Source organism: Aulonocara stuartgranti (assembly GCF_965226115.1).
Source record: "Aulonocara stuartgranti genome assembly, chromosome: 2".
Taxonomy (NCBI): Eukaryota; Metazoa; Chordata; class Actinopteri; order Cichliformes; family Cichlidae; genus Aulonocara; species Aulonocara stuartgranti.
In genome coordinates, this window is record NC_138940.1 from 26,980,465 (window position 1) to 27,002,636 (window position 22,172).

The following is a 22,172-nucleotide window of genomic DNA, read 5'->3' on the forward strand; positions in this document are numbered from 1 at the left end:
GTGTTGTCCCAGGCTGCCAGCTGAGGGAAATGAGAACCGGCTTGGTGCAAAGTCCACTTTGTGACATTTACAGCTAGGAGAGTGAGCGTATACAAAGTCAGAGACACAAAGGTGCCACTTTCAGCTTCTAAGAATAATCGTTACCATGTTGTTCAGGTAAAAAGTCATAATATGGCCTTCATAATTTGACTTTTTATTACAAATACATTTCTTGCAGTTTAAAGAAGCTAAAAGAAATAAAAAGACACCTAAAATTTTTAAAGCCAAAACTTGTTCACAGATCACTTTCTGAGGTTTTTTTGGAAACACGAATCATACCAGAGTAACCTTTATCGTAACCTCTGAGGACAGCGCAGGGATTACAGTAATTTGAGCGTTAAAGAGAAAAGGATGGTACTCAGAGTAGAAAAACAGGTTTTAAGGTGCTTTTAACTCAGCGATGATCACTGACATAACAGGGAGTGTTGTAATGACAACAGAATAAAAGGAAGCAGAGGCCCTGATGAACAGGTTTGTCCCTTTTAAAAACAAACCTTTATTGAAACCACACCAAAATTATTTTTTGAAAAAAATCATGTACCATGTAAATAAACAAACAAACAAAAAAGAATAGAAAAACAAACAAACACAGACATTCACTATATTTTTGCCATCACTGAGACTGAGTAGAAATAAAGTGGAAACTAGAGACTGTAAAGTAAACAATGATAAATGCTGCACCGATACTGAAACAAGCAGGAGAAACTGAAAAGCTTTCAGTGGCACAAAGAGAGCTGGTGATGATCCTGTACGGTTTAACAGTAAGCCAAAAGGCACACAGGTGGAATACGGGAGATAAAAACGACAGACCACGCTACATGACACAAAATGCTATTTGTACACACTACGCTTTAGATTTCATCCCGTCCTCTGCACGTTTTATGAACCCTGACAATACTTCCTTCACACGAGGACCAAAAATCTAAATTGGTCTCCTAATTTACAACACATCTGGCTGAGATGATCCTGTTTTGATGCCATTTACTCCCTGAATTATATCATTTCCTATACCCATGATTAAAAAAATGTTCCTTTGATTTAATATATTTAATATATTCTTTCGTGTCATTCTAAATATATCAGCTGCAACGTTTAAAGAAAAAAAAAAATACAGAATGAATCCCTGGCACACTCAGTAACAAAAGATATCATCTCCTCTCCTTTCCCCTCCTGACACTGAAGATGGAGGAAGCCGACATGTGATAGTCAGCATTCTCACGTCACTGGAGCAGAAGGAGCCCGAGAGGATCTTTAATAAAACAGACGCATCCCTGCAGCCTGGTAGTTAAATCAAGTGCCCGAGACTCTTATATGGACAAGGTGATACAATCTCCTGAAGGAGGTCGTTTCGGACTGGATTTAGCTAACAGGCTAGCAACTTTGCACTTATAAATAAGATGTGAGGAGAGGGTTGGAAACAGTCATCATGACATTTTGCCAATCTGTATCTTCTTCCAGGCCTCAGAAGCAGTGAAAATACAGGAGTCGATGATCCCCGCGACTGTGAACGTCCCTCCGACGATGGCACAAATCTACAAAAAAAAGAAAGAAAATGAAAAAACGATCCTGTCAGGCTTCATATTTCAGAGCTTTGATGTCTTCTTCTTAAGTCTCAATATCAGCTGGGCCTAATCCTATTTATCAAAACAATGCTCTGCGCCAACGCCACGGAATTTATAGGAATCCAACAAAAAGCCCTGCTGTAGGCTGACTCACAATCTTGAGCCGTGACTCATGATCACATTAAAAACACAGTCATCTCCTACCCATGCCTTAAGTCATGATAAACCTAAACAACACACAAGACGAATAATGGTGTAGCTCATCAGGCAGGCTGCCAACTCAAGCCTGACCGCATTATCAGTCAACAGGAAACTTTCTGATCAGGTGCTACAGGCTACGCCAAAATTCCACCGATGACAAAGGGAGTTGAGGAAGACAAAGGGAGTTCAGTGAGTTAGGAAATGGTCATTAAGTTTCATACCAACACCACGAAAGCTTCATTCAGAAGATGGTTAGACTTTGGTTAGCACAAAAACTAGAAAAAGGAGGGAACGGCTAGCCAGGCTTTGATCAGAGATCAACCCAGCAGCATTATTCTTAACCATGTTAGCAAACATTTGAACGGCTTATTTTCTATCTGTTACTGGGCAGTGAAGATGTTCAATCACAAAGCTGAGATATTTAGCTAAAATGCACGAATTTGTCTCCTCATTTCCCTTCCTTAAGAACAGCTTCTTGACCGCTACCCTTACACTGAGATCAAATTTTAATTCAACTTTAGCGAACAGCAGATGAATCAACTGAAGGGCCAGATGCATCTCTCAGGTCAATTTCTTCAGAACATGCCTGACACGTCTTCTGCTGTCATCTATTTCTACAGTTTTCTCATTTTTTTTTAAGTCTCCAGCTCTTTGGGAATCACTTTGTTGTTGCGCAAATCCTATTTTATGCCACACGGCATAAAAACTGTTATCTTTGACATTTTTCATAGACTTAACTAAAGAAACTGGAATAAAGGTGTTTTTGTGATAAAAACAAAGTGCCTAAAGATACGATTTAAAATATGTTATTTGCCGAGTTGTCTGTTATGTGTAAATACAACACTAGTTCATTCACTGAGTCAGGTGCCTTTTCTATCCTTGAATGATTCATAGGTGGTATAACAAACAAACAGAAAAGGTCACGTACACGACTGAAAATGAGTGAAAAAGCAGCCAAAGTCCAGAGAAAAACTGTGAAAGACTTTCAGAAAAGCTGGAAAATTATTACTTAAGCCCTTTAAAAACAATTCAAGAATATCTGGCTCATTGAAAGCAAAATATAATGAAATAAGGTGTGGTTCAAGACTTTTGCACAGGATAGTAAAAAGTTGATCTTTGGACTTGAACTTGAAAGACCTGCAATTCAAATAAAAGCGGCTTTTGTAAACAGCTTTGGGGCCGCGGGCTTTGTGTTTACTCACTGTTGTGATGAAGCGGTAGAGGGGCTGTCTCCGCTCCGTGTACTTCACTGTGATCGGACTGAGATCGTACCTGAACCAGATCGCTGGGATAATTCTTCCCGTGTGGCTGTAAGCAACATATTCCTGTGTGTGGGGGGAAAAAAAAAAAAAAAAAAAAAGATTACAAGTGAGGAACTTAATCCCATTACGTTTATAAAATAAATCGGCACATATTCTCATCTACAGCGGTGGCAGTGGTGTTTGTGAGTCACTACAGAATCAGTTTCGGAATAAGTCACTCCACAGTCATAAATGATTCAATAAAAATGAATCTCAGCTGAATATTATTCCAATGAAGCAATCTCGAGGAGGCTACAATGTAAATTGAATTATTGTTACGAGCTGACAACGTTATCAGGCGGTATATATAAATCCATTTCTCCAAAATCAGTGCTGCAGTAACTGCCCGACACAATAATGTTGACCACATTTAACACAACGCAGAAGAATGTCGCAGTCCAAGCTCGGATGCGGGCCTCAGCTGGACCACTATTTACGCTTTGGAAATTAGGTTTTGGAAATATTTTGCTCAGGCCCTTATTGTCCCTTCTTCACAGCTGACCTGCAGTGTTATTATTCCACACTCCACTCCCAGCTGTCTTCCTACACAGTTCCAGGAAGTGTTTTTTCTTTTTTTCCTTTATGGTTTGTTGACATCTTGAGAGTTTTTCCAGTCACTAGGATTGAGCTTTCACTTTCAGATGAGTGCAATGTTAACACGAGCTATACGTGCTCCGGCCGTATGCCGACATGGACGCGCTACCTCTATGATGAGAAAAGGTCATCAGCTAATGAGTGCAGGGATGCGGTACCTTATTGGCTACTGTGTACTGATAAGAGAACCTCTGTCTGCCTGAGAGGTCTTCATACACTGTTGGTACAATCTTCAATATGTAGTCATGTGAAGCAAGAGCTGCAAGAGACATAACATTAATTAAATAAGACAAACAAAGCATCTTCAGTATTCAAGATGAATGCTGTCTTTGTAAAACAAGTTCCCATGTAGTTCTGTCCAGTGAGTGTCTTGTGACATTACATCATCCTAAGCTACATTGCCAAAGGTATTCACTCACCTACCAACCATTGAATTCAGGTGTTCCAATCACTCCCACAGTCATAGTTGTATAAAATCAATCACCTTTAATGTTCTACAAACATATTTTAAAAATCGGTCGCTCAGTGAATTCAAGTGTGGTACCTTGATAGGATGTTGCCTTTGCAATAGGTCCAATCGTGAAACTCCCTCACTACTAAATAGTACAGAGTCAGCTGTTAGTGGTATTATAACAAAGCGGAAGTCACAAGCAATCAACCATGAAGCACCTTGTAAGGTCGCCAACTTTCAGCAGAGTCAATCGCTGCAAACCCCCAAACTTCATGTGGACTTCAGATTAGCTCAACAGCAGTGTGTAGGGAGCTTCATAGAATGGGTTTGCATGGCAAAGAAACCACATGAAAGTCTTACATCACCAAGCTCAATGCAAAGCATTGGATGCAGTAATGTAAAGCACGTCACCACTGGACTCTAGAGCAGTGAAGACTTGTTTTCTGGAGTGACGACTCTGGCAATCTGATGGACGAGTCTGGGTTTTTGTGCCAGGAGAACAGTACTTGTCTGACAGCACCATGCCAAGTGTAAAGTCTAATGAAGAGGGGATTATGGCTCGGGGTTGTTTTTCAGTAGTTGGGCTCAGCCCCTTAAGTTCTATTAAGAACTAAGGGCCCCTTCCTGTTCCAATAAGACTGCGTATCAGTGTGCAAAACAAGGTCCATAAAGAAATGGATGAGCAAGTTTGATGTGTGAAGAACTTGACTGGCCTGCACAGAGTCCTGAACTCAATCTAACAGAACAGGATGAATTAAGAGCGGAGACTGTGAGCCAGGCCTTCTTGTCCAACATCCGTGTCTGACCTCACAAATGTGCTTCTGGTCAAAAACTCCCATAAACACACTTCTAAACTTCGTGGAAACTTCCCAGAAGATTTAAAGCTGTAAACGGTGGGGCAGCATATAAAACCCGATGGATTAAGAATATGATGACACTCAACTTCATGTGTGTGTGAAGGCAGACAAGGGAATACTTCTGGCAATATGGTGTACGTAAGCACTGTCATAAGTTGGTCATAATTATTACATTTGCTGTCTAGATACATACGATTAGATGACATCTTGTCTGCCCCTCCTAAAGCATTAAAGGCTCCTTGGACTTTCTGTACCTGTGTGACAATGAAGAGAGAAAAGATCTGTGTTAATATGGCAGTTATTCTTCTCCACTTTCTCCATCTAAAAAAAATAAATAAATAAAAAATGTGTCCCACCTGGAGCTTTTCTCCAAAGGCAAGCTTGTGGATGGTGTGGGTCATGTCAGGGCTTTGAGGCTGTGCTGTGGCACTATGTGTCGACACGTGGAAGTTTCCCGGTACCTGAACACAAATAAACACATTGAGGTGGGTTTGTGCCTAACACCACAAGCACCTGCAAGACATTTAGTTAGCTAATGAGGGAGCCTGAATGCATTTGGTTGGAAACTAAATGTTCCTTGCCTCCCAACCGCGCGTGTTTTACATATTTCCAACTACTCCCCCAAGCATGAGTGTCAATTGTTCAACTGCAGGGTTAATCACTGTAAATGCAGTGGAAAGACTGACGCACAAGATGCAGACGTGAGACAAACACAGCTTCATGGAGCCTAGATTATACGGATAGGTGTAACTAAATCCAAGAGCAGCCTCAATTTAGCGTAACTCAATTTAGACCCAAGAGGTTGGTGGGGGCAATCTCCATTTTTAACTCGAGTCCAACTCAAATATACAAACTGACATTCAATCCAAGCTTGCTTGTCAGTAAAATACAAATATCAGCCCGACCCAGTCCATCACAGTGTAACTACTGGGCACAGAAAAGCAGAGTTTTGCAATTTCCTGAAGGGAAGCAGTAGTATAAGTGATTCACACAGCATGTATGGATTAGGCTTCTCGCACTCTCAGGTGAGATCTTACTTTGTTGATGCTGAACTCTCCCTCAAAGCGACAACCATCACCCTGGTTGAGGGGAATCTTCATGGAGTTCTCTATGTGACCGACCTCGTGGCGTCCCATCTCATCTTGGATGTCCAAACCCACCACTGAAAGCAAAGAAACAAACTCAGACGAGTGCGAGGACGATCGGCCAATAAATCGTTTCGTTAAACAACAGAAAGGAATCAACAAAAAGAAAAAAAAACAAACAAACAAAACAAAAAAAAAAAAAACATTGACAGTTTTTCTGAGACTTGTTTTAGTGATTACTTTAATCTCTAAGATATCCGGAAAACAATGATGAACTCAAGTGATTTTTTTTAACTCTATAACAAATATTTGCCTATTTTATTGATGAGTTTCAGCAAAAATCAGCAATCTGGGAGCATCACCACCTTCTGGTTAAATATGAGCAGCTGTTTGTTGTTGCTGTTTTATTTATTTTATTTTGAAAAACCAAACAAGCACTTTTTATTCAAAAAGAAAAAGAGAATATCTGATTATCACTGCACAAAGTGACCCACAGAGTAAACACACAATCAGACCATTTACGATACCCAATCACCCCCGTCTCCCCGTGTCGGTGTTTTTCCATCTAGACTTCACCCCTTTCTTTTAGGCGGCGGTGGCACACATTGGCAGTGGCCTATTTTCAGAGCCTGCCTGCATTTTATGTCACCCACGAGTGCACAGAGAGAGAGAGAGGGATGTCTGCTTGATCTGTGCTAAAAACCTCCACATGCCGTCTGTCTGACCTTTGACATTCAAGACGGGATTCTCCCCCCTCTCCATCTCTATCCAGATCTCAAAATACAGTGCATAAATATAAGTGACGTGTGTGTGTGTGTGTGTGTGTGTGTGCACCAGTGAGAGATGGTTGTTTCTCCTTTTTAAGACATTTCGGACTGGAAGCAGGTTGAAAGAAAGTGGAGGTTAGTATAAGGTTATTTACACGCGGATGTGCTTTTCCATGAAGTCACAAATCAAGGCGGGGCAACCGGTAAAGGTCACCGAAGAGAGATGATGTTTAACTCTGGAGCAGCAGAGCAGATAAACGCTAAAACCAGGGGATGGAAATGTCAGGTTTTCCATGATGAAAGAGCCTCTTCCTTGAAGTAAATTTGCAGCGGATGACAAGCTCTTTGGAAAATTGACTTGTGTAGAATATTAACTCGTGAGGAGAGGAACATTTCTGCTCATTACGTGCAGCTGCACTGTGTGGTCAAACCGACGTGTTTGAGCTGGTATTTAAATGGGACCCAAACTTGAGGGGGGAAGGGAAAGGGCTTCAATTTTGCAATTAAACAAAACGACCTATACATACAATCATCAAGAGCTTTCATTAGTAACGGCAGGGGGACGGCCTTTGTTTAGGCATGCCATGAGTGAGTGAGCTCGTCTGAACACATGGCCAGCAGCTGTGTGTCTGCGTGCCAAAGCCTCTATCGCACAAATCTGGACTTAATTTTCACACAAGCAAGTTATAAGCTTTTCCATTTTTGGATATCGCCCGAGCTGAATCGATGTGTGAGTTTTCTGCGCTGTCCCGAGACCTGCCGGTGTATTTGTGCAAGCGATTTGTCATTTGGCATAGTTTTAGAGGAGGGGCTGGGGGAAGGCACGAGGAGCACAAAAGTGACCTAGTACCCTTCAATCGCACGTTACACAGACATCTGAGCACAGGGTACGAGCCAGTAGAGGCGACTTAATGTGAAACACAGATCACATCTGTGTGGCAGCACGAGATTCAACAGGAGATACAGAGGATGCTCTCGTCTTATCTATGAGCATGCCAGACCAAAACTGCCAATGCAGTATTGTGAAATGTTCTAAAGCATGCCTCATTTCTTTACATTTTGCTAGGAAAATGGAAAATAGATGCAGCAGGTTACTGAAACATATATGGAAATACAGTATTATATGGCAAAAACAGTTCTAATGAGGTGGGAAGTCAATATTTAGTAAGGCCCCCATTCATTCACACAGCCTGAACTCTCTTAGACAGATCGTCTAATAGTTCTCTTTTTTGGATGTTTCTACCTTTTGTTCTGTTCTCTGTCAAAATGATCCCACGCTGCTTCAAAAATGCTGAAGTCCAGGCTCTGTGGTGGGCAATCCTTGACTGAAGCTGTTTCATTGTGTTTTTTTCTTTCCACCTACACCTTTACTGCACCGACAGTGTGTTTGGGATCACTGACATGCTGAAATATAAAGCTGTTGCCAAACAACACTTTGCAGATGATACTGTATAGTAAATCAAAATCTTATGAGACTTTTCTGCATTTATAACTCCATCAATTTTCACAATATCCTCAAAATAATTCAAATTTGGATTCATCACTCTATAAGACTCGTTGCCATTGATTTTCAGTCCAATTCTTGTGCAATTTGGTATACCTCAGGCTTTTCTCCCTCTTTATCATCATTAATAATGGCTTCTTGAGAGCACACCCTTTCACCGAGCCCGTTGAAGTTTCAGTGAAGAGTAAATGGATCAACTGAAGGTCCAGACGCATGCTGTGTCAGGTCTTTGATGCTGATTAACCGCTATTTTTAAAGCTAAAAATTTAAGTTTCTGTTATGCCTGGACACAAAATAGCTGATTTGTCCCTTGAATTGTTAAATTGTGCCTTTTCTATACTTGAATGATTCATAGGTCAGCGCTAAGTGGTTTTAAAAAAAAAAAAATCATATGAACTAATAAAGAACTGAGGGCTTGCTCAAGACATTTGCACATCACTGTAGTTTTGAGAGTCTGTTTCTTTATCTAAGGGATAGTTTATCCTTTGCTAATATGACAGGTTAAATGACAGGGCACACAGTAAGCATGAGTCAGATAAAGGGGAAAACAAACTGTTAAAAGAGGCCTTACAAAGTGTGGAAGAAAAAATACAGAAACAGAAGATGTAATGCAAAGAAATAGATATTTGTATATATGTATATACTCACAATCACAGTGTAAGTTTGGCAAACTGATGTTTAAACTCACTTCTATCTTCCCACCACTGTCTTTATCGGGATCATCCACATACAGTTCATTTACACTGCAATGGATGGAGAAAAGAAAAAAAAAAGGTTAGAAATGGTTAGAACAGAAAATCAACTTTTAATTTAAAGAAATGTGGTATTTTCATTAGAAAAAGACACTTTTCTCCCTCGACGTCATGCTATTGTGCGCCACTTTAATAGTAGGGGACTCATCTTCTGCCAAATTGCAAGGAGAGAGCATTTGTGTATCTCTGCCGGTGTAATTTCCTTTCTGTCACACCCTTACCAAGTCATTGCTTATTACACATTGCCAAGAGGCTGACGCATGCACAAAGCCAATTTCCTGTCACAAATTTGACTCCATTCATTGGTTACAACACTGGCTGGGCAGAATACATCATAATGAGGGCATTGACATTCATAATTAAGTCCCTGTTTGTGCCTGCGTGGTAACCAGGGAACTGTGCGTTTCAGCCGGAGGATATTACAGACGAGCGGCAGTACCTACATTTCAGTGGCTATGAATCCCGTCAGCTCAGACAGGAAGAGGAAGAGTATGAAGACACAGCAGAGGATGGAAACTGTGGGCAAAGAGGAAGAGAGTCAGAATGAAGACACTGTTCAAACCTAGGTCACTGGTGATGTCTCATATATCACTTCTTTCACATAGAAGTTACACAAGCTTTACACAGAATGATGCAAGTCAAATGATCTGGACTGACTGGGTCTTAAGGAACGGCTGACGTAAGCTATTGGTATTAATGAAATCACAGCAGCTAAAAAAAATAAATCCCTAAATAGCAGTTTTACTGACAGTGTTAGCCCTCCCATTATGTTGTTTTTTCTTTCTTTTAAAGAACCTCCTACAGTAATTACACATTAAATACCAGCACAGCAGGCGGCCATTACAGCATTTCTTCTTTGAGAGAGGTGATCTCATGCTACGCCTTAGTAAGCCCTACAAACAACATTTTAGGCTTCCTTAAACTCACACACTGACAGTCACCCAGACCAAAAATGGCTTCCACAAAAGAGGCTGAGCAGACACCAAAGTAGGAAAAATTAACTTTAACTGTTCAGTGTCTTTGTGCCGACATAAAGCCTAAGCTTAAAAACACACTAAAGGAGAAGCAGCCAGGTCGTCCGCTTCCCTCCATGTGCCAAACTAATCAGCCGAAGAGTCAAATAAAAGAGTGGCCATGTGTTTACTAAGATAAATGTGGAAGGAACTGATCTGTGTCTGTGGTCTATCTGGTATGGTGAGAGCCTTGGTTAGAAAGCTCTCGCTCAGCAGGTGAGGCATGTTTACGTGGCAACCGTCTCCTAGGTTCGCACAGTCACGTGACCTTGTGGTTTAGCAGGGCGTCACAGGCGGACCTGCGGCTAGAGGAAGCTTTACATAAGGTAATATTTAACCAACAAACAAGGGAGTGTCACTGTGACACATAGATTACGAATTCAGGTTCATTAAAAAACTTGTACAGTAAGTTTTCCCTGCCTTCAAAGGATGCAATATAGGACGATGATTACTAAAGATGAGTGATTTTTAATAGTCTCACAATGGAAATACTGACACCCCGAAATGATTTACAAAGACATGACATGACTGTCTTCTATTTACGCTCCAGCTTATCCGGACAGCTCGGACATTCTTTGGACTGTGACACAAAGGAATCGGCTACAATAACACCATGAATCAGTCACTGACATTTGAAACTAGCCCTATTTATGCAATCAGATGTGGCTTTTTTGTTACATCTTTGTTCCTTCTAAGGCTCATTTTCCCCACATAGCACAGGCAAATTTGATTTTTTATTTTATTTTTTTCCACATCAGCCCGGGCAAAAAAACCCACACAAATACTAAGAGAGAAAAATCTGACAAATAAGAGACTGTTACATTAAATCCAAACCATGAGTAGTTCCAGAAACCACAGTGGCCAAACAGAGCTTTTGTTTAGGGTAAACTGAGCCCTGCAGAATGTGCCCTGGGGCAACAAAAGCAGATGAGGGTCAAATATTTGGCCTTTTGTGAAAAGGCAGGCTCTGGTTCTTTTTTGCCACCGTGGCCTGAATGTTATTCGGCCTGCTGTGGATGAAGCATTAACAGGTTTTTAATATCCCAATCTAACCAGTGGCGTCATCCCTAGACAGCGGATGGAGACAGGAAGGGAGTTAACTGAGTGTAGGAAAAACTTATATCCATTTCCTCTTGGGTGGAAACGTTAGTGTATAACTTTAGTAACTTCTTTCTGCTGTCCATACAGAAAATTATTTTTCTCTGCCTTAAAAGGGTCCAATACTGAAATAACACTTTTAGTTTATCCACTGTGTCATGAGTTTTCCTACTATGTGTCTTTGTCAGCTGACTAATGAATACGACTGCTGCCAAAAATGTGTCATCAGAGCTCTTGTCTTCTATCAAGCAGTGAATAATCAATATAGCCCCTGATTACACAATGACTTATTGATGACAAGTAGGAAAACTCATGACCTGACAGGAAAAAGCAGTCAGATTTCCACTGAGGACTCCTGAGGTGCCAGTGACTATGAGACAGCATGATTATTAGCATTTTTGTCATACCAGATGTGCTAAAACAGGTACTGCTCCAAGCTGTTTGCTTTTTACATAAGAGCATACCTCTGTGCTGACAAAAGGGAAGTACTTGAATCACAATTACTTGTCATCGTTTTCCTAAACATCTGCCTCCCAGAGCAGGGACTGGCATCTGATTCTATTTACTTTTTATGTTCAAGCTGAAGAAGAAGGTTACAGACTGTGAAGCCCTGCTAGGACTCAAATGTCATTTTGAGTTAAGAATGAGGCGGTTTAAAGACAGAGTAATCAAAATAAAGTACTGTGCAACAGTCTCGAGTCACCGTTAATTTCTTTGTATTTTAACTCCAAGGAGCCAGACTTTATTGTAAGAGAACAATAGTTCCTCAGGCTTTCTGAAGGTCTTTCTATGCTTTTCACTGGACATTGGCTGCACATTTGTCACATATTTTCAGTCTACTTCTCGCACCCGACCGTTTGGAGAGAGGTACAACAGTGAGTGTCTCGTTAGAATTACTGCACCCACTTTCCATGCAAAATATAAAGCAATGTGTGGTGGATTCAGAGCTTTGTACAGTGCTCTATGTTAAAAAAAAAATACAAAGTCCATTATGCCTCCAAAAACAAACTTTGGATTAAAGTGTGTGTGTGTTTTGACTAGCTGGTGTATTGTATGCCAGAGCTAGAATGTAATTAGCATAAAGATGGGCTAGCTATAGATGAAAGTTTTTTTTTTTTTTTTATTTCTGGTTGATTCAGTCTGGTTGATTAATGACAAGCAAATGTTCCTGTTAATATACTTCAATTAACTATTGCTAAAAAAGTGAATCACTAAACAGGTGAACAAGCCAAGAGGATAAATGATGCTAGGTTAGCCCTGCTTACAAAGCTTAGCTTAAAAAAATAGTTTTTAGCAGCTCTGATATTCAATAATTAGTATGTTTCTACTTTTTTTTTTTAATGTAAAGTTGAGCAAGTTCTTTTTATTATAGTGAACAAAAATAGTATGTTGTAGTTCTACTTTGTTGCATACCTTTATTTCATTTGAGATGTCTATAATTGTGAGTCAACTATAATCAAAAAGTGCTGTGTTCATTTTGCAACACCCATTCTGAACTACTAAAATATTAATACTAAAGTTACTAAAAGCTACACTGAAATTAAACACTGACATTTACACTAAAGTGAACTGATTGACTCTACTATGGAAATAAGCTGAGGCCTTTAGACTACGTCCACACTAGCCCGGATAGATTTGAAAATGGCGTTTTCTACTGAAAACACTCCGCGTCCACACTAGCGTTTTCAGTCATTTTCACAGAGTTGTGCGTCCACTTTGAAACGGCCGAAAACGCTTACGTTCCAGTCCTGCGCATGCGTGAAGCGCCAGATGATTCGGCCTGCCTCATTTCTGTCAGCCGTTTATTTACTTTCCGGCTCTTTGAAACGTCGCAGCAAAAGGTTGAGGAAAATTTTTTAAATGGACTGACAATGAGGTGAAGTTGTTGCTGCGAGTAACACAGAAGTACAAAGTAGCAAGAGCGAGTGAGAATTAAATAATTTGAAGAAAAGCTAATAGTTTTGCAATCTTCATTAGTTTTTATTTTTATTTAGTTTTGACTTCAGATTTTCAATTTTATATCAGTTTTAATTAGTTTTTACCATTTGTTTGCTAGTTTAGTTTTTATTTTTATCTTCTGCTTATCCTTGGGTATGTTGCTATTCCAGCTACCATACCCTGCACACTGGAAAGGTCGCCAGTCTGTCACAGGGCTAACACGCAGTGACAGACAACTCGCATTCCCACCTATAGGGAACCTATGGGTTATTAAAAAATAAATAAAATTAGGGCAGATGAACAACCATTGATACCAGGCAACTATAAAAGATTTATCTTGGCCCCAATGAGACTATTAACTCTTGCAGCACTGGGTCTTCGTAATTTTGGTTCAAGTGATTTGCTAAACTTTTGGAAGGCAACTGACTCACACAGTTGTGTGGATATCCCAGGCTCAATAAACATATTCACCAACGCTTCCTCTCGCTTGTGATGTTCCTGCGAATTGACCAACTAGCAGCCATTGGGTCGCTGTTGGAAGCACTGCATTAATGTTTTTTGTGGAGTTCACTTGGGATGCATCACGCTGCCTTGCCTGGGGCAAGCTTCTGTTTCTGGGGATGAGGATTGGGCGTGCTCCTTTACCTTCTCAAGGTAAGCTAGGTTAGCCTTCTTGTGCGAGCTTTTCAAGTGCACTTTAAGGTTTGTGGGATTTTTTTTTTCCCTTTAGAAATGCACCACATAATTTGTCTCATTCCATTACAAGACACTTGCTTTTATCTAAAACACAATCATATTCAAAGTAATCTGAAATTGGACTGTAGCGATTTCTCCCGACTTTTGCTGACACGATTCTGCGTGGGACGGAGCAGCAACACAGACGACTCGACTAACGTACTTGCCACCTGCTGGCATAATGAGACACAGCAAGAAAAAAAACCTGGAAACTACACTTCATTTTCACCCTAGACTATTGTATGACACACACACATCAATGAAAACTAAACACATTTTTGCTATAAATTCAGTTAATTTTAGTTAGTTTTGTGAACACTCATTACAGTTTTAGTTCGTTTTCCTTTTTTTGCAAAGTCTTGTTTTAATTTTTATTTCCGTTAACGAAAATATTTTTTCACTTCTAGTTTTTGTTATTTCGTTAGTTTTTGTTAACGATAATAACCTTGGTACAAACTGATATTAATCTTTAATAGGGCTGTGAAAATTGAGAGCAAACAAAACAACCGCTGTATAATGCCCTCTGCTATCTTTGTTTAGTTGGTCACATAACTGCATCACATGACTAAAATGCATCATCATTTTTAGAAAGTCTACGTTTTCACTGTCCACACTGCGACGCAAACGCACAGTCTTCAAATGTATTCATTTTCAAAAAACCGTCTCAGTGTGGATGGGAGGCTAAAACGGAGAGAAAACGAAAACGCATTAGTGTAGACGTAGCCTTAATCAGCACAAAGATAGCCCATACACACAAATCTAAGCACCTATGGCACAAACATTAACACATGCCATCTTACTTGTTCAAAATATGGTTTATCGCCTTTACACTTTGGTTTGTGTTAATTCTCACTCTAAGTCCTGCAGAGGCAGATTTTGCTACCAGCAGCCAGAGCAGTCAGAACGAGTGTTTTGGCTGATGTCAAACTACTGCAAGCAGCTGTACAGTCACGAAGGATGACCTTTTCAGTTAACTTTCACTGGAAAAAGTGATTACGTCTCACATCTTATTTTGCCACATTTTGCATCTTCCATTTATAGAAGCAAGATTCAGGAATTCCTTTCACATATGTGGAACAAAATCCCCCCCAAAAAAATTACAAAAAAATGAAAACCTTAAAGTAGATGCTCATAACTTTGGCCTGTGAGTGAAGGACTACTCACTGAAAGCTCCTGTGTATGTTGGCTGGGTGAGATCCTTTGGCACTTTCCTGTAGATATCAAATCTGAGGAGAGACAAAAAGAAATATATAGCAAATGTAAATATTATGTGCTGAAAAACGTTGCACATTCTGTACCCATCATGCCTTGCGATATTACAGAAGCGCGGTGGAATGTTAGCTTTGGACGTCCACCATTATATATAACAGATCCAGACGGCCAACCGCAACACATACAAACACACACACACGCACTTTTACAGGGTTACAACCTCTTCCTTTGAATGTCTGCTCTGTAATTATGAACTGACCCCAACAAAGGTCTAACACTCCACACATACACAAAGCCAACAAAAACACACACAGAAACATAAACACAAGTTCACCGACAACTTTAAATCATATGGTTTCATCTTCTTGGCAGTAAGTGGATATAAGAACTGCTGATTTACTCTCGGTAAAATCCTCAGTTTAACATTTTTGGATATTTCTAAAAATACCTTTCTTAAACTGCTCGTAAATCAGCGTTTAAGAGATGGGAAGATCATTTCCACCTGACACAATCGACTCTGCTTGTGAAATACTGTTCTTGCCAATTTTGGGAGCTAGAAAAAGGAAGGAGAAAAAATCTGCTACTCAACACCAAAACTATTTCGGTTCAGGACTTCTTGCGCTTGTCCTTTTTGGGCAGTGAAAAATCTTTTGGCTGACTGTGCAAACTCCTCCCACACCCCGATCTCCCCACTCAACTCTCCTTAGCAGTTTCCTACCAAAACAATCACATCTGTCTACATTTCTTCCACTTAGAGCGTCCAGAAAAATAATCACAGCTAATGCAATGCAGGGCCGGGAGGAAGTATGAGGGTGGGCTTCAAGTAATCCACCTCTGTTTCTTCTCTCGATGTTGCATAACCTCCTGCTTTAACGCCTTTGTTTTAATGTGAAGCACTCCTAGATCCCAAAACTCTCATTCAGCATTCCTCTATGTGTATATCATCACAGTATACATCCATACTAATGTAGATAGATAATGTGCACTGCCTTTCCTCACATAAAACAACCTGACAGGTGGAGCAAAATGATATACATCCCCACCATGTGAAGGCCTTGTAAGTCAAGTTCTAGTCTTTTCCACGTCTTTGGAGTTTATTCAAGTATTACTTACGCATTCTGCGGTGTAGATGGTATGAGTAGACTAAGGCTGAAGGCAGATTGTGGTCATAGTGGTATTATTTGGAACAGAGATGTTCGAGATATGTATTCAGCCACTGATAAGAACGTAAAACAACTGAGCTCATTTTATGAATATGCGAGTTGTGCAGTTTGTCAAGTTCAGCATTATGGCAGGAAAGGATCATTTTACATAAAGGAAGTTCATCTGGAATATATTTGGATTATTCTTGGTTATACAAATACAGGTTTTTTTTTTCAGCTTAATTAGAGAAACAGTTCAGCTACATGCACATGTATTTTAGAAAATTGACCTTTTTCTGTGCATTTTTGCCTTCTGTACACATGTAAACTGAGCTTTTAAAATACTCCTTGTTGTCTTTCAGTGTCAAATGTGTGAGCCTTTACCATCTTTTTTTTTTTTTAAAGTCAGGCTTCTGATTGGCTAGCATTTCCATACAACTAGTGTTTTATCACTACTTGTGTGCTCCTGACAATGCATGACATTAGTTCTTGTATTTTCATAAGGCCTGAGATAGTTTCCATAGCATTGCTTACGTGGACAGGATTTTTTTTTTTTTTTTTTAAACAAAAGCTATAAATTCCCTTTATAAAAACTACATGTGTATCTGTGGATCTATACATATACATAGATACACACATAGAGACAGACAGACATATGCATATATACATACATATACACACACACACACACACACACACACACACACACACACACACACACACATCTTTGTTTTTAACAGTTGAAGGTGTTGGAAAAAAAAAAGAAAAAAGAACAATATGACATCACTATCACTGACTCCACATACAATATTGGCTCAAGTATTTCGAATTACACATCATCTGATTTTAAAAGGTGACCCATGTAACCACACTATTCACTAGTTAAAAGCAATGAGCTGCATGCAGACACGCTTCCTCGCTCACATACGTCATTTTGCTTTGACATTAAAGTAAAAACATACTGTGATCATGTCATCCTACTGGAATAACACCGCTGTTTCACAAACAGTGTCCCGCACTTCAAACCAGGGGTAGGTAAATAAAGGTCTGATTTAAGATTATACCACAAAAGGACAATAATAGACAAGGCCACAACACACAACTTTCACTTGACAGTAACCAAAATGAGTTGTGTTTACTGCCTCACAGCTAAACTATTTCCTTTTTTTTTTTTTAAAGAGACTTATTGTAACATTTTTAAACAGTCCTACAATGTGTTCACTCTGAGGTGACAAAGGTTAATGAATTCATTAGTAAAATTAATATGTTCATTACACTAAACAACAGTTTAGGAGAAATGTCAGACACTAGTAAAGCTTCAACAAGTATTAAACAGTTAGCATAAATGTTAACCTGGTTGTCACACATGTTAACTTAAGCAGTTTAATGATTTGTAATTAGCTACACTAGCCGTCTGTTATCATCATCGTAGTGGCTAGCAGAAGTAATTACTGCCGGCTGACTGGATGGAATATTGAGTAGTGACAGAGCAGGTTGTGGACACATGGAAACAGGTGGGTCGCCTGCTGTGCAGAGCAGCGGGGGAACCGTAGCTGAACTGAGTAGAGAGTCCAGAGTGTGGAGAACTAATCCGAGAACATAAAGAGTGGAATCCAGAGCAGAGCAGAGCTGCAGGCTTTTCGACTTTTAAAGTAACTGGTTAAAAAGTTTCTTATTGCCTTGATCGCAGCTTCAAAATGTAGTCAGTAACTTTATTATAATAAAGTACAATTTATAAAGTTAAACCTTTTAAAGTCAGCAATTTAAAAAAATATTTAAAAGATCCAGGAGTTATTTAAATTAAAGAAAATATACTTTAAAGAAAAACATGACTATACACCTACTGAAGTGTAAAAAAAAAAAAAAAAAAGACTGACATAAACTTTCACTATATGTATTTTTAACCTGTGCGACACTGTGGTTTTATCAAACTATCTCTACTCAGAACACTTCATGAATATTTATGATGAGGTTCAAGGGTTCACATCTCAGTGTACCACTTACATTCGTAATTTCCTGAATTACAGTCAACACATCTCCTTCCGTCACATCTCACTGCTCAGATGTTATGTGATTAGGGAGGACATGATGTACCAGCATCTAGCTGTTAACACCATGACACGAAAACACAAGCCTACTTTTCAAGGGTCTTAAATAAATAAGCCGAATCTCGGCAATGACTCACGGTGAGTCAGTAGTTTGTTCCATGTATAGCCGAGTAAACCCACATTACAGACGATCAAGGTTCTTCTTTTCACATCTTACACCACAGAATATAAGCAATACTTCTCTCTTTACGTAGGTAACCCAACTGCTGTTACGATAAAGTCATTACTGCAATTATTGAAAAAACAGGGAGAATCCATATTAAGCCTCTAAAGTGACCATGTAATAAACACAGCAGATCATCGGGTTGGCTAACACAAAATGTCCTTGTGCCAATAAATGACATAATCTAAAGGACATTAAACTTGGGCATAAAAGCCTTTCGGTGATTCACTCGTTCCTTCAGTTCGGTCATCCTGAATGAGATGATCCTCATTGTTGGAAGTTGGCATTTGTGGAAGAACTTTATTACTGTTGAAATGTCAATCTACAGCAGCTGAGAAAGATACGCATTTCTAGAAAAGACCAAACCTAGAAATTTACTACCACATATTAGAAGGGGAACACAAGACCGTATATGTGTACACCATCCTGCTGCTGGGGAAAAAAAAAAACAAAAACCTAGAACACCAACTGTACATTAATCCAGAGCTTAAAATAGTCCCTAACAAATACACAAGTAACTCTTTGAGGAAAGCTGTGTGTCTTTTTTTTTAAAGAAATGAAAATGTGTACATGCAATTAGGTTTTAAATTTTAAATTAGCACCTTATTATTTTTGCTCATCAGATTTATGAACATAAAGGCAGAAAAACACCAGCTTCGCACTTTAGCTTATTTGTTGTGCGCTTTGAAATAAATAACATGCACATTCTGGGAATACATCCTACTTTTGTGGATGGTGCAATCTATGGTAGCCAAAAAGTGTTACACACCCTCACGCTGGTGACTAACCCTGCAGTATTTTTGAAAGGACAACACCTCGAAACAGTTACTCAAGCCTTTTCTAGCTGTTGCAATGCGGGTTTTGTATGATCGAGGCATCAAGCAACGCATCCAACGATGAGAATCTGACCTCTTGTGACACACAGTTCATCCAGAGTGTTTTTTCTTCTGTAGTAAAATCATTCTGTCAGCACAACACAGCTGTAATCTTTGGAAAAAGATGACAGACACTGATTTCCAGTTTGACCGTGCTGTTGATCATTTTCATCAATCTGTCCGATTTTTCTGCGTTAACATTCAGCACAGCTATACAGCTATCTGAAAACTGTGATTACTTCACATTAATTAGAGCTGGAGGATTATCTGAAACATTGTCACATATGAGCCTTGTTGGTTCCTATTGACCTATCAGCAAATGACATCACATTTACTAATGGAAGCTGTGGCTCAGGACCTGGGATGGGCAATTGATTTTTCCTAGGGTCCATGTGAGAAACTGTAACTGTTGCGCTAGTAAGCCAAACTCAATTCTGCTCAATATGAACTTTCTCTCTTTATAAACTGCTACCAGTAAGAATTAATGTTACAATTAGGCCCTAAATGTGACTCCCTGGTAAGATTAACTGCACAAGCTCTGCACAAGAGACAGAGCGGGTCATCTGCTATTCGGAAGGTCATGGTAAAGTTGCGAAAACGTCCTTGGGCAAGGGAGTGAACCCCATACTCCTCCAGATGGTATAGAACAAAGCACTGTGTGAATGGGTGACTAAAGCTTGTAGTAAGGGACGATCGTGGCTCAAGAGACTGGTGGTGGTCAGAGTGTCTGGGAGCCTCGCCTCTGTCAGTGCGCCCCAGGGCAGCTGTGGCTACAATGTAGCTTGCCATCACCAGTGTGTGAATGGGTGGATGACTGAATGTAGTGTAAAGCGCTTTGGGGTCCATAGGGACTAAGTAAAGCTATATACAAATACAGGCCATTTACCATTTACAATAAAAGGCACTTTGAGTGCTCGGTTAGAACCAGTCCATACTCAAATATTGTGCTACATTAATTGTGTGTGTCAAAGATAGTGTTTTGAGAATTTTTTTTAAATTTAGATGGTAAGAAACCAACAGACAAACAACTAAAAGGCACTTGAATAAGCCCAAAATGTAACAATGCAATCCACAGGCAGGAAACATAAATATTATTAACAAGTACAAGCACTTTACAACTTAATTTGCTGTCAAAATAAAATGCATAGAAGATATTTTGTTTATGACTTTGCTAAATGTTTTTCTTCAATATAGCAGCTGCGTTGTTAAAATACTGTTAGGAAATGACTTTTGTTGGGTCTGGTGAGCAACAGGATAACTGCAAAAGTAATACATTACTTATTCAGAGCCTCTGAAGAGATACGTTTTGTATGTGTTTAATTAGTTTCCAGAACACGCTGCAGTTGAGTTTATCAGATACCATTTTAGACTCTGTATAAATGTGTGAAGTTTCATCTCTGTGAACTTAACAGTTGTGACTGTGGATATGGCAGATTTCCATTCAAAATCTAAAGGCTGGCTCAAAATGTGTTCTTACTAAATTTGTCTTGGCACTGGCAAACAGGATGAAGTGAGCATTATGCAAATGGGCAATGCAAACATCCTGTTTTTTATTCTAACTGGCCGTACTCTATTGATAGGTTTAACAGCCCTGTAGAGAAAGTGTGGCAAACAAGTTTAAGTTGCAGATTAATAGCTTGAATGGCTCTGCAATGGCTGTGTTCCGGTTTCACTGTTTATTGGTGGCTAATGACTGAATGTTTTGATGTTTGTGTACTGAACGTGCTACACAGTTTCTTTTGTAAACCAAACCAACCGTGCTGATTGTAATCGGGCTCACGTCTGGCAAAGCTGGTCGAGGACATTTGCACATGCGCAAAAAAACGAACCCACACAAAAACCCGAGCATCACTGCGGCGACTTAACGAAAAACCCGTGCATAAAAAAAATGTTTCTTTTTTTTAAAAAAAACTGAGCTCGCTCATGTCAAACGCAACACATCATTGTGATAACTTTGGCTGCCTTAGTAGCATGTGATGCTGAGCCAACTGTTAATTCATCTAGAGCTCACAGACAGCAGACCACCACCACCACTTTCCACTTCATATCCCGCCACAAAGAACCGGAAGCCCCCCGTACTCACCTCCTAACATCGAAAGTCATGATGTTTGCACGTTGGACAGGGGCGTTAAAAAGAAGAAAACTACAAACAACAGGAGACCATACTATCTTCAACGCTACCGGTTGTTCATGGGTACCGGGCTGACGTCAGCTTAGGACGCTTTGCAGAAGCTGATTGGCTAAGATGTACTTCCTGTTCACTATGATTCTTCTTCCTCCGAGTGATGCAGCCGTATTATAATGGGCCGAAACATGAATGGGAAAACGTTTTTTAAATTAAGAAATAATTAAAAATTAACATTAAGATTAACAAAAGATGAACTTGTGCAATACGATCACATTTTTAAAAATAATTTTATTGACTGAAAACTATAGTGTTTTTTTTATTTATTTAGTAACGTGAATTTTAAGAGGAAAAGGAATTATGAATTTTATGACAAAAATGGGCAATACAAACTGCTCAAAACTCAAATTTAATCCAGTATTATCCATGTGTTATGCTCTTACTCTTATTTTTCGCTTTCTTTTTTAATATGTGCAGCAAGAGAACAAAAATATTTTAAAAATGTTAAAAAAAAAGTATGTACTACTCCAAGTCTCATTCACCTACACATTTTAAAAGTAAATATTTAGCTGACATTCACATACACCCTCACTGCAGTGATGGATGAATTGTGGGTAACTCAGGGTTCAGCATCTTGCCCAATAAAACTT

At 39.5% G+C, this 22,172-nt stretch overlaps 1 protein-coding gene across 1 annotated transcript; it reads right to left on the minus strand.

Annotated features, from left to right (window-relative positions):
• Window positions 1–498: 498 nt before the first annotated feature.
• ergic1 (endoplasmic reticulum-golgi intermediate compartment 1) lies at window positions 499–21,643 on the minus strand. Its single transcript, XM_082553676.1, has 10 exons — window positions 21,481–21,643; window positions 15,062–15,123; window positions 9,557–9,629; window positions 9,010–9,104; window positions 6,043–6,167; window positions 5,362–5,466; window positions 5,199–5,259; window positions 3,856–3,956; window positions 3,005–3,127; window positions 499–1,571 (listed from the first exon to the last, which is right to left on the minus strand). Exons 1-10 carry the CDS (start codon window positions 21,498–21,500, stop codon window positions 1,464–1,466), a joined length of 873 nt encoding a protein of 290 aa, XP_082409802.1. The 5' UTR covers window positions 21,501–21,643; the 3' UTR covers window positions 499–1,463.
• Between the last annotated feature and the right edge of the window lie 529 nt (window positions 21,644–22,172).